Raw genomic sequence first — 16922 nt, forward strand, 5'->3', positions numbered from 1 at the left:
TCATATAGGGAAGGGAACATTTATGGTCTCTCGGCTCCGCTGTAGGTGCTTTCTGTTGCTGCATTCTGGGCCTCTGCTTCGCAGGGCTCGCAGATGGGAAACCACCAGATGGGGAATCATGGTGGCCTGGTACTGGCGGGGACTCGCATGGTGTAGGCGGAGGGCTTCTTGAGAGGAGATCCCGTTGTGGAAGGAGGCTTAGGGGTAGGAAGTTGGCAGCTCTGGGAGGGATCCATATGGCTTACCGTCTCCGGCGATGAGGCTTGAGGGCTCGAAACCGAGTAGTGCATGGATGAGGGGGATACAGCGCCATCTTGCTAGTTACCCCTTTCAAAGAAAGTCAAGCTTCCCTTTCTTCCGGATCGACTGATTGCCTCTGGTCATCATTTAGATGGGTTATTAGGCTAATAAGGTGAAAATGAAGTAAAATCAGGTTGTGTGCGTTAGCTTTGTCGCTGATTGGGCACAGGAGCTCAGGACTCATGCAGCCATCTTCCTCGGTCATCAGACCACGCCCCCCAAACCTCAATATTTATTACCCAGATTCTCCATTGTTTTGGAGGCCAGGTTTTGCTGGAATAGTTTTCGGGTGCTTTGTCACATTTGAACAGAACCTGAAGTCGGAGCATTAAACCTGCATTTTACAAATGAATTGGGTGTTGCTACCGTTCCTTGTACAGCCAGTAGTCAATATTGGTCCATCAGAAGAGACCCCGAAATGACCCCTTATGCCCAATCTTGTAGGAAGCTGTAAAGTGTAACTACTGTTTTTCAGTTTTTTTTTTTTAATTTGTAGGCAAAATATTTTTTGTACATTTAGTAATTTACTTTTTTTAGGGAGTTTTGTAAACCTTTATTAAAAGGAGTTGATCCATCTTGTACTTTGATGCATATTGCTAGGATATGCCATTATAGTTAGATAGGTGTAAGTCCCACCTCTGAGACCCACACCTGTCTCTAAATGGGCCCCTAAAAGTAAGAGTGTGCACTGCACGCATCAGTGGCATGTTTTCCATTCATTTCTATCAAGTCTCGAAAATAGTCGAAAGAGTTTGCGCAGCTATTTTCGTGAGTCCCATAGAAAGGAATAGAGAGTACTGCACAAGTGCGGCCGCTGCTATGTTCACTTCTATAGGGCTGCAGGAGAATGCCGAGATTTTCAAAAGTCCTCTAGAAATTAAGCTCTCTGCTCACTTTGTGGGTCCCATTCTGGAGATACGTGCGGGTCCCAGTGTCTCTGATGAGACAACCCTTTAAGAATCAGAGTTCCCTTAGCGGCTCTTAGCTCTGCTAAGAAAATCCCATGGTCCTGTGTGCTGAATACGGATAAGGCCTCATGTACACGACCGTTGTGTGCATCCGTGGCCGTTGTGCCGTTTTCCGTTTTCCGTTTTTTTTTTCGCGGACCCATTGACTTTCAATGGGTCAGTGGAAAAATTGGAAAATGCACCGTTTGGCAGCCGCATCCGTGATCCGTTTTTCCTGGCCGTGAAAAAAATACGACCTGTCCTATTTTTTTTCACGGCCAACGGTTCACGGACCCATTCAAGTCAATGGGTCCGTGAAAAATCATGGATGCACACAAGATTGTCATCTGCGTCCGTGATCCGTGTCTGTTTTTTCCTATCATTCCAATGGCAAACTTGACTTAGATTTTTTTTTCATTTTTCATGTCCGTGGATCCTCCAAAAATCAAGGAAGACCCACGGACGAAAAAACGGTCACGGATCACGGACCTACGGACCCCGTTTTTGCTGACCATAAAAAAAAAAAAACGGTCGTGTGCATGAGGCCTTACTGTAAGGTGCGGATGCAGGCTTCTCAACCCTTATGACTTAGAAAATTTTTCTGTAGTAATTTTTTTCCCCACAACTACCATGTATTAACTATCTCAAGGATAGGTGATACATGTTTGAATTCTAGGACCATCATTAATCACTAGGAGCAGCAGGAGGAGTTTGAATGGAGAGGCAGTCGAGCAAGTGCACTGCCACTCCATATGAAGCCTGTGGGGCTGACGGAAACAAACTGAGCGTTGTACTCGGCTATCTACGTCAGTCCCATAGACGCTGAATGTCTGCACAGATGAGAATACTTATGCCCCTTCATATCATTTTCACTGGCCCCCCTGTGCGACTTGTGTAGGAATTATACAATAGTTTCCCTTGAATAAAAAGATGATTTCAGAATTAGTATGTTCTGAAGACCACAGTGCGTGAAAGTAGCTGAAATGTTTCATCATTGTGCCGTCTCAGATCTAGTAGAGACTCTCTATCCTGATCATCTCACCTGCAAAGCTTTCAAAAGTGGCACAGAATGAAACAAACATGAAATCCAGCACTCTATAGCTCCATTTTAGGGTTTTACTTATTTTAGAAAGCCTCATTTACTGTTCATATGCCTAAATCCTCTTTGCAAATATGCTGTATCTTTATACCAGTTGGAGCTGTTTTTTCTTGTACAGAAAACAAAAACCGCATAAGAGAAGGTATGACAACTATACTCCCCCTTGAGGGAACGCTAAGCCAGCAGAATTCTATTGTTTTAGCTCAAGTGAATGGGAACCGAGTTGCCGCATGCCACAATGGATGGTGTCTTCTGCTTCTATTCTGTCCACAGTTTAGTTCCCAGAGGCTGCAGAAAACGGCTGATCAGTAAGGGTGCTGCGCGTTGGACCTCCAGCTTTCTGATATTAATGACTTATCTGGAGAATTGGTCATCAGTTCTAAAAGCTGGAATATCCCTTTGAATTACGCGCATGAGATACAATAAATACAGCAAACACAGAAGTCAAAGTAAACTTCACACTCAAAGTAAACTTCAAATAGAAATCTGATAAAATAATAAGCTAGTCGTAACTTTGCAAAGTGGTGGAATTTGTCTGAACATGCAGATTTTCTAAAATACACTTTTAAAATTGCAGCACCAAGAAGGAAAAGTTGTGGAATTATGGAAATCACAGGATTGATAGACATGTTAATGATATGTATATGATAAAAAAAGGAAACAAAATATTCAGAAAATATCTCGATTCGTTCAGTATGTAGTATGAGCACCATGCGCAGAAATACATGAGCTTCCATGGCTTGGCATGCTATCGGTGAGATCATTAATGGTTGTCTGGGGGATGTTCTGCCACCCTGAATGCACTTGGGCACACAAATCATCAAGATCCGCTAGCACGTTTAGGCCATGCGTGCTGCCCACAGGAGCACAAACATGTGGCCTGGCGTCCTGTCGAAAAACCGCTCCTACGACACTAGAGAAATGACCGTACCACTGGTTCCACGACCAAATCAATGTAAAACTGAGCTGTTAGTGTATCTGAAACGAAGATTAGAGAGGTCCCGCTACCATACATTATGCCACCCCACACCTTAATCCTGGGAGTAGAACTTGTGTGACATTACCTTGTGATGGCCTTTTCATGGTATTGCTCACATGGTATCCAAACCAATCTCTGGCTACCATTGTGTCTGAGACAAAAGAAGATAGGCCTCCATTGCTGTCTTGCTGTGAGCCGCCTTTGAGAGCGGTGGCGAGAAGTCAATGGAACACCTGTAGCTGGGGCTCGTAGCCCAATGTTGTGCAAACGTCTTCTGATGTTTTGTGTAGACACAGTTTACCGCCCCTAAGTTTGAGATGGGATGTCCAGTTTCACTTGCAGTACAGAACGGATCACTGCATGCCATTCTTCTAATCAGGCAATTTGTCCGTGCACAGTTTTGTCTCTGTGCACCTCTTGCTGTCATTCCAGTTTGTTGACATTCTCCCAACCACTGGGACACATAACATTGCTGACATCTCGGCCTGGGTCATCTGCCTGAGTGATAAACAAAGGTCTCTCAGTTCAAGGATTCTGTTCCCCTCAGTTGCATCAGCTGGTAATAACTGGAACACCGAGGAACAGGAGGCATTGCATAATTATCCCACATGACTTGATCCAAGTTTTAAGGTTTCATGTGGGTAAATGTACTTTCAACCTTGCCTTTCTACCACTCCCATGTGCCATAGATTGGAGCTAGGTGCTTGAAAATGTGATAATCTGCAGATCTTAGACATCTACTTCCTCAATTTGCATGACTCTATGGCTTGTCTTGGTGTTGCAATTTCAATGTTGGGTGTATATTGAATTTACGTATGGTTGTAAAGTTTTACCTGATTTGTAAATTGTGTTCTGTACATAGCATGTGTGCATATGAATGTTAGCTGGCCCTTTATATATAGTACAGATATTAATATTACAGAAGCCCAATACTCCTGCAGTTAAACGGTGCCTCCCCCAAGAGATGAAGGAAATTACTTGCTCTTCCTGTTCATGTCTTTTGGTTTACACATTGCTGAGCAGACTCCTCAGCAGGGGCTGACCAGGTGTCTCAACCCCCTCCTTTTGTGATATGGCAAGTACCTTGGGCACCTTTCCTTTCCCACCCTCCTCTGTTGCTTCTATGTGGGTGGAGACCTTCATGTGCTGATTCTTTGTGCTCCATTGACTGCTGATAAAAGCCGTTGAGTGTTCCCTTGGGCATCCATTTGCAGAGTTTTTGCTAAGCAAGCTGATACAGTGTCTTGAATACTTATGTCATGTTGCACATATGTTCCACCACTAATGTCATGCAGATTTTTTTTTTTCCAGACATAACAGTTAACTGAAAAACTCAGCCATCATGTATAGGCTTTTTTAAGGGTAGTTCCACCTTCACAAACCATTTTTTTTGTTTTTATTCCACGTCATCAAAAATTAGGACAACTTTGAAAACAGTCTTCATTAAAAATCTGTCTAGGGCTCCTATGCAGACCTATGCCTGTCCATGGTTACCACAAACCCTGTGTAGTCTCATCTAGGGTTGTCACGATACCAAAATTTTGATTAGATTTCGATACCATAAAAAAAGTATTGCGATACTCAATACCATTCAATACCATGCAAAACAAATAAAACGCAAAAAAAAAGCTATGTGCATTCCACATTTTTTTGGAACGTTCGGCCCATAATCGAATAGTCCGATTTTATTTTTTTCCTGTTACGACGTTCACCGCATATTTTTTTACATTTTTTTTATATTTTAATAGTTTGCACCTTTTCAGGGTGGCGATATGTAATATGTTTATTTTATATGTAAAATTGGGAAAGGGGGTGATTTTGGTGTTTTTATTTTTTTTAACTTTTTATTTAATAACCATTAGCCCCCTTAGGGGCTAGAACCTCGGATCTTTTCATCCCTTGTCCTATTCACCCTAATAGGGATCTATTAGGGTGAATAGGATCTTACACTCTCCCTGCTGCCCTGTGCATAGTGCACACAGCAATAGAGAGATTACCATGGCAGACAGGGCTTCAGTAACATCCTGGCTGCCATGGTAACCAATTGGAGCCCCAGGATTACACTGATGGGGCTTGGATCACAACTGCCACCAATGAAAGGAGGGGAGGGGACTCTTTGGCCACTGCCACCGATGATTTTAATACTGGGGTTGGGGGGGGGGCACACTGCGCCACCAATGAAGATAAGTAACCCTTTAATACAAATACAGGAGGCACCCATCATCTATGACGGATCGCAGCGCCCTGTCATAGAAGCCCGGTGCCGGCTATGTGATTATGCCACCGGCACCCACCGCCTTTGGTGGTGCCACCATCATTGGTGGCGCAGTGGCCACAGCCCCTCCCCTCTTCCTCCTGTCTCTCTCCTTATTGGCAGCAGTGGCACAGGGGGAGGGAGAGAATCCTTCTCCCCTATGCTGCTGATGAGAACATGGAGCGTGCTGAGAGCAGCGTGCGCCATGTTCTCTGATACTAGGCTGTGCAGTAGCGCATACTAGTATTGGTAAATGTCAAATCCCGCAGATACCCAATTGATACTTTTGTACCGGTATCGGCTGCAACCATAAAAGGAAGATTACCTGTATTTTTTTTTTTTTTTTTTTTTTACATGAAGACTATCTGCAGAGTTGCTTCAGTTTTTATTATAGATGCATAAGACCAGTAAAATAAAGGACTGCAGATGTGAAACTACCCTTTAAGACTTGTGCTAAATGTTTTCTTTCTGATGTATATATTTTACATGTTTGCTAGTTACTTCACATGGCCTTCTTTTGGTTTTGTTTGTGCAGAATGCGAAAGAGAGATCCAGGTAGTGCTCCTAACTTAGGAGACAGAGTCCCATATGTGATCATTGGGGCAGCCAAGGGAGTTGCTGCATATATGAAATCTGAGGTAAGAGAAAGTGAACTAATAGACCGTCTCCCTCTATCAGAATGATATGAAAATATCTTAGTTACATAGTTTGGTTAAAAATAAAAAAGACATGGGTAAGGGATGGATGGGGAAGTGAAGGTTAGATAAGGGGAGTGAGACACAGACATCTACACATTTTCATAAGCCTTAATGTTATTTAATTTTAAAGATTCATCTAAGACTTTTTAAAACTACCCATTGTTCCTGTTTTGACCACGTCCTGAGGTAGACTATTCCAGAGATTTATATTTCTTACAGTAAAGAAGACTTGGAGACTGAACTTTTTCTTCTCCAGACAGAGGCTGTGCCCCCTTTTCTTTTGAGGAGATACGGTATATTACATGGAACAGTATTTAACCACACTGTACGGGCCTTATATTTATAGGTTAATCATGTCCCCCCTTAGGTGCCTCTTTTGAAGACTAAATAAATGTAATTTAGTCAGTCATCATAACTAAGATCCTCCATGCCCCTTATCAGTTTAGTTGCTCTCCTCTGTACTTTTCCAGCTGCAGAACGTCCTTTCTATGGACTGGTGCCCAGAAGTGAACTGAATATCCCAGATGAGGCCGCACCAAAGCTTTGTAAAGTGGTAATATCACATCGCTGCCCCGCGAGTCCATGCCTCATTTAATGCATGACAATATACTGCGAGCCTTAGAAGCAGCTGATGGACATTGAATGTCATTATTTAGTCTATGATCTACAAGTACACCCAGATCCTTCTCTAAAAGTGACTCCCCCAGTGTTACCCCCCCCAGGACATATGACACGTATATGTAGATTATTACTACCAAAATGCATAACTTTACATTTATCCACATTGAACCTCATTTGCCAAGTAGATGCCCAAACATTTACAGTGTCTGTCAGCTTGTAGTCTATGGACATCTTCCATAGACTGCACAGTACTACATAGCTTAGTGTCATTTGCAAAAATAGAAACTGTGCTATTAATCCCATCCTCAATATCATTAATAGCGAAATAATAGGGGACACAGTGCTGAACCTTGGGGTACACCACTTATAACCAGGGACCAATCAGAATGGGAAACATTGACGACGACTCTTTGGACACGGTCCTTCAGACAGTTTTCAATCCAGTTTTATAAGCTATACTTTCTAAGCCTTTAATGGTCAATTCTGATGTCCGTAGTGTTTTGCGGTCCGCAAATTGTGGACCGCAAAACACGGACACCGCACATTGCCGGCACTTATATAGAAATGCCTATTCTTGTCTGTGGCTGCGGACAAGAATAGGACATGTTCTATTTTTGGGCGTGTCCACGGACCAGAAGTGTGGATTCGGGCAGCACACTGTGTGCTGTCCGCGGCCCCATTGAAAATGGCGGAACGGATGCGGACATCTGAATGGACCCTAAACCTTATTTTACCTATTAAACGTCAATGAGACACAGTATCAAAAGCCTTTTCAAAATCCAAGAACACTACATCCACAGCCACCAGGCTGTGCACCACCGATATCAGCTCCCTTCTCTTTTGTATATGCAGAGCCAAAAAATCCATTTAGCAACTCCCCATAAGGATTATATAGGCAATCAACCTGCTCTGACCCAGATTTTTTAGCATTTATATTTTTAAATATCTTTTGGGTATTTGCTTTGCGCTCTTTGTCCACCTGCCGTTCATTTTAGTATTTTTGCAGATTTTAGCTGTCTTACAGATTTTGTTAAGACCTTAGTAAATTTCAAAAGCTACAGCTGACCCCTCAGATTTGTATTTTTGTAACGCCCTTTTTGTCATTTATTGCCTTTCTTACAGTAGCTGTAAACCAGTAGCTGTGGGGTTTAATTTTAGCTGTTTATACTTGTTAGCTACAGGAATACATTTTGCTGTGTAATTGCCCAATGTAGACTTAAAGCTCTCACATTTATCCTCTGTACTATTATGTGACAATAGTTACAGTCTGTACTCTGAAATGCTGCCCTCAACCTGGGGAAATTGGCCTTTTTAAAATCGTGTTTTTTTCCTTGCAGCCAGAGTTTGCTTTCTACAGTTCAAGGGGAATATAATTATATTGTGATCACTATTACCAAGTGTTTAACGAACAGTAAGATTTCTAACAAGAACTGCATTGTTATAAATGACCAGATCCAACAGAGCATTGCCCTTAGTTAGATCATCTACATACTAGCCCAGGGATCAGCAACCTCCGGCACTCCAGATATTCTGAAACTACAACTCCCAGAATGCTCTATTAACTTCTATGTGAGTTGTCAGAGCAGCCGACCATGTTTGCATGCTGGGAGTTGAAGTTTCACAGCAGCTGGAGTGCCGAAGGTTTCTGATCCCTGTACTAGCAAATAAAATGGTCCTGCAGTAAATTGAGGAATTTTCTCCCCTTTGCAGTTGAGGTAGAGCCATGTCCCTATTCAATATCTGGGAACGTCAAAATCTCCCATTATAACCACTGTACCATCCTCTATTTGGCAATTCAGCTGAACATCATTTTCCTCTGTGATGTTAGGGTGTCTATAGATTACACTAAGCATTATTTTTTTCAGAGTTTATTTCCCTTTATAGTTCCACCCATAAGACTTCAACATCCTCACCATGTTCAGCCACAATTGCCTCTTTCACACTCTCTTTCATATCACATACAGGCGCAAGCCACCTCCTTTTCTATTGACCCGGTCTTTCCTAAAGAGTGTAAAACCCTGAAAATTAATAACCCAGTTGTGTGAAGAGTCCGTTAATGCCTTTAACTCATATAATGAAGGTGAGCAATAAAGCCAATAATACACTGTTACTGACTCCCAAAAGCTGTCCTTTTATCTGTCTATGGTCTGTCAACTGAATGATCATTTAGCTGACCAATTTCACCTCCACTTCCCCCATTGCCATGAATTTCTACTTTGCCAAACATGTTATTTTTAAAGTGTTCAGGACATAGGCAGTTGCTCTACAACTCCCATGACTCTTTTGTCAGAGAGGACCAAAGAATAGGATGGGGTTGCATTCCAATGTGTTCATCCACATGGAATATGTTGATCTGACTTTTGACTATATTTTCCTTAATGTTTTCCTTGTCATATAGGCGTGTACTATATCTTCCCCTCTTGAGCATGTACCACGTGAACTGATTTGAAAACAGAGGCAGGACTGATTTATCACTGGTTGGGTGATAGTAGAAACCCTTCCCCTACTGCCCTGACAACAGTTGGCACAAAGCAAAAGTAAGCCCTGCCCTTACAAAAGAACACTTCCCTTTTCCTACACATGAAACATGGAGAAACCCCATGAATTTTTTATTTTATTTTATTTTTTATTTATTTTTTTAGCAGCGGCTTGCAGAACTCCCTACTATTGGATAGTTAAGTAAAGTCTACTTTCTAATTTGTCTCCTTATGTACTCATGAGGTTTTGCTGCATTTGAAAACACGATAGGTGAGATTTCTCAGAACTGCTTAAAGGAAATTTGGAGCTGATGCATCTAGCAACAAATCTAATGCCTGCTTTTATTCTTCAGAAGGATTTTTGAAAAATGGCAGCAATCTTATTTGCTGATTTTCTTTTGTAGCCGTTTTTAGACATTTCTCACCTGTGCAGTGGCTTAATATTTATTTCCTGTCCTCAGGATATATAATCAATATCAGATCGTCAGGGTGTGACTCCAGTTATCCCTGCCGATCAGCTATTTCAAGCGGTAGTGCTGGTCATGCTAGCACTGATTCTACGTCAAAATTTCCTGCATGCCTTTTTCTTTGGGCAGTTTCACTTGAATAGGACAGAGCAGTTGTAAGATTAACACACAAGTAATTTAGAAGAGGAAGCCGTGCTCGCACAACCGCCAACCCTTCAAACAGCTGATTGGTGAAGGTGACTGGAGTCAGACCCATGCTGATCTAATATTGTTGATCTATACTGAATATACGTCCTCAATATTAAACCACTTCACAACCCCATTAAGCATTACACAGTGCCCATTCAAACTAGTCTGTGTAACTCCGGACAAGGTCCTTCACAGGAAATGCTCAGTGTGGCCGCTTTTGCACTCAGAGTATAAGATGAAGGTCCGCTTTGGTGCGACCTCATCTGGAATATGCAGTTCAGTTCTGGGCACCTGTCCATTGAAAGAATGCCCTGGAGCTGTAAAACGTACAAAGTACAGCGACTATACTGATAAAGGGCATGGAGGTTCTAAGTTATGAGGAAAGATTAAAAGAATTCCCTCTCTTTTAATACCGTATACCTTATTGCGTATATGAACTTCGGTTTTGTAAACTGCAAAACTTCTTTAAGTTGGCCATACTCTTGAGAGTGCTGTTGGTCATATTCTGTTTTGAGTGTCAGCTCTTTGACCTGTAAACATGCATACTCAGCAGTGTGAAGAGGGGGAATAAGTTGTTGCCAGACCCCACTGGTTGCAACTGTTTTCCTGTAGGCTACCCACGCCTTGACCCACAAGAAGGTCGAAATTGTTAGGGAAGAGAATCCTGTCTGGGTTCTGTACTGTTTTTCAAAAACACCATAAATTGGATATAGGCAAATACAGTAGGTGTCGTGTGTGTCTAAGATTATATTTCTCCTGTATATCTGTGTAGAAATAGAAGCGTTTTTCCTGTGAGTTCCAAAGGTCCCCAACTTTAGCTATACCTCTCTCCCTCCAAGTTACAAAGTGTTGAGACTCTATACCCGCTGGGAACTCTGGATGACCCCAGATATGCATGTGGTTTGATAGCTTGAAAGGGAGATCAAATATTTTGCGCACCTCCTTTCAAGCAGCAAGTGTGTCTTCATTAATAAGCTAGCTTTTATGGAGGAGGGGATCATTGTCAGTTTGGCATGTAAAAGCCCCCCTCATCCAACTGTCGGGTATTGCCTCTGGTAGTTCCATTACTCAGGAGCAGCAATTCAGGTTTGGTAGCATTTACTTTAAAACCTGATACTTTGCCAAAGTCATCTAGGAGTCTAAACACATTCCCCAGGTCCCTATGCGAGTTATCGAAGAATAACAATAAATCATCGGCGAAGATTGCGTGCTTTATTTGTGTGGTGCCTATCTTTATGCCCTTAATATCGGTACTTGAAGCTACCCCTGCCCTGGTACCTTTGTGTAAATTGAAGGGGGCTGAAACAAAACCCGGGGTGTGTTTTCTAGCCTATGGACCAGTATATAAGGCTTTGAGATAGTTTCTAAAAGGGTCCTTGAATCCCGTATTATCTAATACCGAGCCCATCCATCCCCATTGTCAAATGCTTTTTCTGTGTCTATTGTCACTATAGCCAGGGATGGATGGGCTCTCGGATGCGCCTTCACCTCTTCCAGCACTGCCAACACCTTGCAGATATTTGTGACAGCCGCTCTACCTTGCACAAACCCAACTTGCGCCTGGTAGATCAGTTTGGCAATATGAGTGCTAATCTGTCGGCCAGGATCTTTGAGGCAATCTTAAGGTCCACATTAATCAGTGAGATCGGGCGGTAAGAAGAGGCCATAATAGGGTTTTTACCTGGTTTTGGTAACACTTTTATGTGTGCTGTGTTAGTATGTAAGGGTATAGTCGAGCCCTGCATGTAACCCGTATATATTTGTAAGAGTGTTGGGGCAATTTCCTGAGCTAGGATTCAGAAGAATTCTCCCGTGAACCCATCTGGGCCTGGTGCCTTTCCCAAGGCTAAATTTTTTTTATTGTAGTAACAACTTCTTCCTTAGTTATTGGAGCATTGAGTGTATTTCTGTCTTGATCTGTTATGTTAATACATTGGTTTTCAGCCACTCTTGTCTCTCTGCTATGCTACATTTCGATTTCTCATATAGTTTGGCGTAGTAGTCCCTCAATATCTTATTGATCTCTTTAAGGTGATGACTTATTTCTCCCTTCTCATCCTCGAGGGCAGTGATGATATTCAGGGGCCTCTGGCCCTTTGCTAGTCTAGCCAACAAGCTACCTGCTTTATTTCCATACATGAACAGGTGGGCTTCCCATTTTGATAGCGCTAGTTTTTCCCAGGTCAGGAGCCATGTTTCATATTCTGCTTTCGCTTGCTGCCAATTTTTTTTTCAAGAGAGTGGTTGGATTATTTTGGAAGGCTATATATGCCGCTCTCAGATCATTACTGAGATGGATAAGTTTAAGCTTCGCTGTACGTTTCCTGTTATACATGTACACAATGATTTTACCCCGTAGAACTGCTTTCCCCGCATCCCACAATAGTTGAGGATTTGGTGACTTCTCATTTTCTTGCTTATACTCTAGCCACCAGCCCCGCAATAGGTCCCTAAAGTTTTCATCTTTTAATAGGCCTGAGGGAAACCGCCATCCAAAGTCAGTGCCCCTGGGTATCTTTTCACTTATTAAAATGGACATCGGGGCATGATCGGAAATTACCATGTCTTTGATTTTGGGGTCTGTAAAGAGGCCTATGCCCCCTCTATTGACTAGTATATAATCTATACGCGACCAGGCTTGGTGTGCATGTGAGAAATCGGTGAATTCCCTACCTTCTGGGTTAAATAATCTCCATGTATCAAGAAGATCTGCATCCCTCATGAGGAGTGACAATCTGTTTACCTATACCCCGTTTATCGGATAGTTTTACTGCACTTTTTCTGTCCTCTTCCCGGTTGACTATGGCATTCATGTCTCCACCTACTATCTTCAGTTGAAGAGGATTGTGCGCTATACGTTTAACATTTTTTGTGGAGTTTTTCCTGTAGGGACAAAGGAACTGCAACATGCCCGATCCCTCTTACAGTTGGGAGGCTCCTAAAGTAAGATTTTATTTTGTGCGTGTACAGCTCAAGGGTTACGAGAAAGTTCCATTTAAGCACTTGCCTACTATATTCTGAAGCTTAGAGGGGTAACCTGGTTTATCAGATAGCCAAGTACAGTGCTGGACTTTCTCCAGCATGCTATAGAATGAATGGAGCGGCAGTGCACGTGCTCTACCAGCCACTCCAATAATTCTTGGGTGCTAGACCACTATTCTTGGGATTGTCCCCCCCCCCCCCTCCCACCCCCCAAATCTAATATATATGGATAAAAGATAACTGCTTCCAGAATACACTTTTAACCTAAGAATTGACAGATCTCACATATTACATGTAGTTGTAAGCAACAATTATAATGTCAACCCCCATTTCCGCCACAATTTCACCCACTCTCCAGATGCTCGGTCTTATTTGCATGTGGTTTCCCCCAGAACTGCCTTTAATAGTAATTAATATAAAATCATACACTGCAGCACTGCTTTCCCTTTATGCCTCACAAATGTATTTATCTAGTCCCTTGAGTCTATATGGACCCTGGATCTGGTCACCACTCAGACATGGCAACGAAACAAACCTTTGGATTATTAGTGAGAGAGACACACCTTTAAGGGGCTCAGGTGCACTTTAGGAGAGAGTGAGTTTAGATACAGGTTGCACTTCTGCTTTTTGAGTATTTTTCTTCAGAGGCTGGTCTGGCAGAGAAAGTGGTTCCCTGTCACCAGGGACCAGAGGTTGCTGTCTGGCTTCCAACTTCTGCAATCTCTCTATTAACTGAGCTTAGTCAGTGAGAGGCACAGGTCCTATTGTGTGCTGTTTCCCCAATTGTGTCACTATAGAGGAACTGATTTAGAGTGAATTGAGTATTTATTATGTATCCGGTGACCTATATGACAGAGATTTTTTTTTTTTTCGATTAGCACCACAACAAAGGGCATTCAACAGTAAAAGCCAATCTTCTAAACTTTTGTCAGTTCCCGTTGCTTTTATGATAAGTTCTTCCTAAACAATGACTCTTTTGAAACCACGCCAAATAAAGGGAATGAAATTCCCCCTGAAATCTGAATATAACACTTAAAATACACCTGTCCTATGTCAACAAGTGGGAAATTACTTCCCTTTCAATGGATCACAAGATCATAACGTTGCTTTACGCAGTGTGGAGCAAAAGGGTATTAATGCAGGCCAAGCATGGAAAATTCCAATTTACTGTGCTTGTCCTTTTGGTGCCATCAGCGGAGTACAGATGCTGTTTTTTTTTTTCCTGTATTCTCTGAACATATTATGTTCCTGCATTCAGTGCATGGCATCGGGAATGTGCTTGGCTCTTTCCATAACTACCATGATTGGAGAGAACCCTGATATTACACCATTGAGTCTCCACCATTTCGGATGACACTGATGCATCCGGGTCTTGGCACATGCGCACTTGAAGCACTGTGTTCACCTGATGTACAAATGTATACACATGTATTATCATTATTATTTATCACCTGTATAGGCATGGGTTAATGCTAATCATGTTTGATGTCACTTCCTCACACTATAAGTATGTTCAGTTTGTATTGCCACATTGCTTGAGAAAGGCTTCATGTTGGATCCGTAACGTCGCGTCACCACTGGGTGAATAAACGGCTTTCTTTTTTTCACCTTACTGGAGTGCTGCTCTGTTTTTCATTGAGAGATATAGATAGATAGATATAGATATATATCTATATATATATATATATATATATATATATATATATATATATATCTATATCTATATATATACACACAGTACAGACCAAAAGTTTGGACACACCTTCTCATTCAAAGAGTTTTCTTTATTTTCATGACTATGAAAATTGTAGATTCACACTGAAGGCATCAAAACTATGAATTAACACGTGGAATTATATACATAACAAAAAAAGTGTGAAACAACTGAAAATATGTCATATTCTAGGTTCTTCAATTAGAAACTGATCCGTTTGTCTGTATGACAAATCCGTTTGTCTGTATGACAAACGGACAGACGGATCCATTCTTGCAATGCATTTGCGAGATGGATCCGCCTACAAATGCTCTCCGTTTGCAGGCGGACTGCCGGATCACTCTGCCGCAAGTGTGTGAAAGTACCCTTAAAATACATTGCAAGCTGCTTGATTATGTTCAGTGTCAATGCTCTAAGCTGGGCTTCATTTTCAGTTTCCAGCCCCTCTTCTCTAATCTAAGCTAGAATTGACACTGAAAATAATCAAACAGCTTGCAATGTAATGTAGTACAGGTAAGCTGCAGAGGCCAAAAACATATTAATTTTGAATGGGCTTTTTTTTCCGCATAAATGCCGTAATAATTTCAAAGATGACCATAGCCTTTAAGAATTTATTTTTTTCTTATACAACCAAATGAATCCGTGGCTGTTTGGTAATACGAAGTCTTCCAAAAATGTTTTATAGTGTTGTACTTAAGTGTTTATTTGGTTTTATTTTTTTTTTTATTTTTGTTCTAGGATCCTATCTATGTTCTTGAGAATAACATCCCAATTGACACTCGGTATTATTTGGAGCAACAATTGGCAAAGCCTCTGCTAAGAATATTTGAGCCCATCCTGGGGGAGACTAAAGCGGAGAGCGTGCTTCTGAGTGGGTATTCACTTTATAAAATGTTCCTGTTGATTTTCTAAAGGGGTTACTTGTCTGACAGTGGAGTATAGAGAGACTGTAGTATAAATATTCCTGACTATTCAAAACCAGGTTAAAGGAAATTCATTGTTAACTTTTGATGATTTTCTGACCAGGAGAAGGTGCTACATGAGGTCAATACAAAAAATAAAAATAAAAAATCATAAACGGTTTAGACCAAGTTCTCACTTCAGTTATTTGGTCAGTTATTTCCATCAGTGATTGAGAGGCAAAACCAGGTGCGAGTCAAAAATACTGATTGGGTGCAGATCTTTCCCTTATACCTCATCTCAGAGTAGGCTTCACAATGGGTTTTGGCTCACAATAACTGATGGCAATAACTGACCAAATTACTGTAGTGTGAACACAGCCTTAGGATACTTTCACACGACCATATGTGTTTTGCGGGGCTACGTAACGGACATACGGATGAGGACGGCACATGGTGTGCTGTCCGCATTTTTTGCGGACCCGTTGAAATGAATGGGTCGTCATCCAATCCGCAGAAAAAACGGTATGGACACGGAAACAGAATACTTTCATGTTAATGTAGCCTTAGTTGCATAGTCTGGATTACCAAAATCGGTGATAAAAGTAGATATGTTGAAAATTAGGAACAGTAGTATGTATTTATCTGCATTCATTATGATAATTGCAATCATAATTACCTGCACAAACATCTCCAGCTCCAAGATAATCATGGACACATCAATTACTTTTTAATAGTTGACTTTATGGATAGTTGGTAAACCTGCATCTCCAGGAGGCATGACACAGTGCAGAGCTCTGAGGTCAGAATTGTTGTCATATGGAGTATACAGGTCTGGAGAGCTGCCTAGTGAACCTACACTACACTAGTAGTCTCTGGTGTCACTTAATGACTACTTTCATCACACGTTATTAATGCTTAAATGGGAACTAAAGCATTGTCCTCTGAAACTGGAGACCTTCAGGACTTCTGCATGAAGACATTGATCTCCAGATTGACTAACTGTGGGTTTAGCTTGTGGTCTGTGTTCATAAGATCTTGCTATAGTCAACTATTCTTTACTTTACATTATTATCCAACATGAACATGTAGTAGAAATAAATGAGTCATCAAGTGATCAGTCAGTTCTAGATGGTAGTTTGTGCAGAAATAGAGGGCAAGAGTAAGGACCTGAGCGACTTGTGACCGCTAGATGAATGGGTCAGATCATCTTCAAAAGGTGGTATTTGTGAGCCATTCCCAATATGCAGTAGTTAGTCCCCACCAAAAGTAGTCCAAGGTTACACAGGGCCGGAT

General features: G+C 41.7%; 1 protein-coding gene across 2 annotated transcripts in view; it reads left to right on the forward strand.

Moving 5' to 3' along the window:
• The window catches only part of POLD1 (DNA polymerase delta 1, catalytic subunit), a 172539-nt gene that overhangs the window by 114944 nt on the left and 40673 nt on the right, over window positions 1–16922 (forward strand). For both annotated transcript variants that reach the window (XM_044281624.1, XM_044281625.1), the window contains exons 22-23: window positions 6115–6217; window positions 15466–15598. In XM_044281624.1, coding sequence (XP_044137559.1) covers window positions 6115–6217; window positions 15466–15598 — 236 coding nt within the window. The remainder of the gene's footprint in view (window positions 1–6114; window positions 6218–15465; window positions 15599–16922) is intronic.

The sequence above is a fragment of the Bufo gargarizans genome, chromosome 2, assembly GCF_014858855.1.
Source record: "Bufo gargarizans isolate SCDJY-AF-19 chromosome 2, ASM1485885v1, whole genome shotgun sequence".
NCBI lineage: Eukaryota > Metazoa > Chordata > Amphibia > Anura > Bufonidae > Bufo > Bufo gargarizans.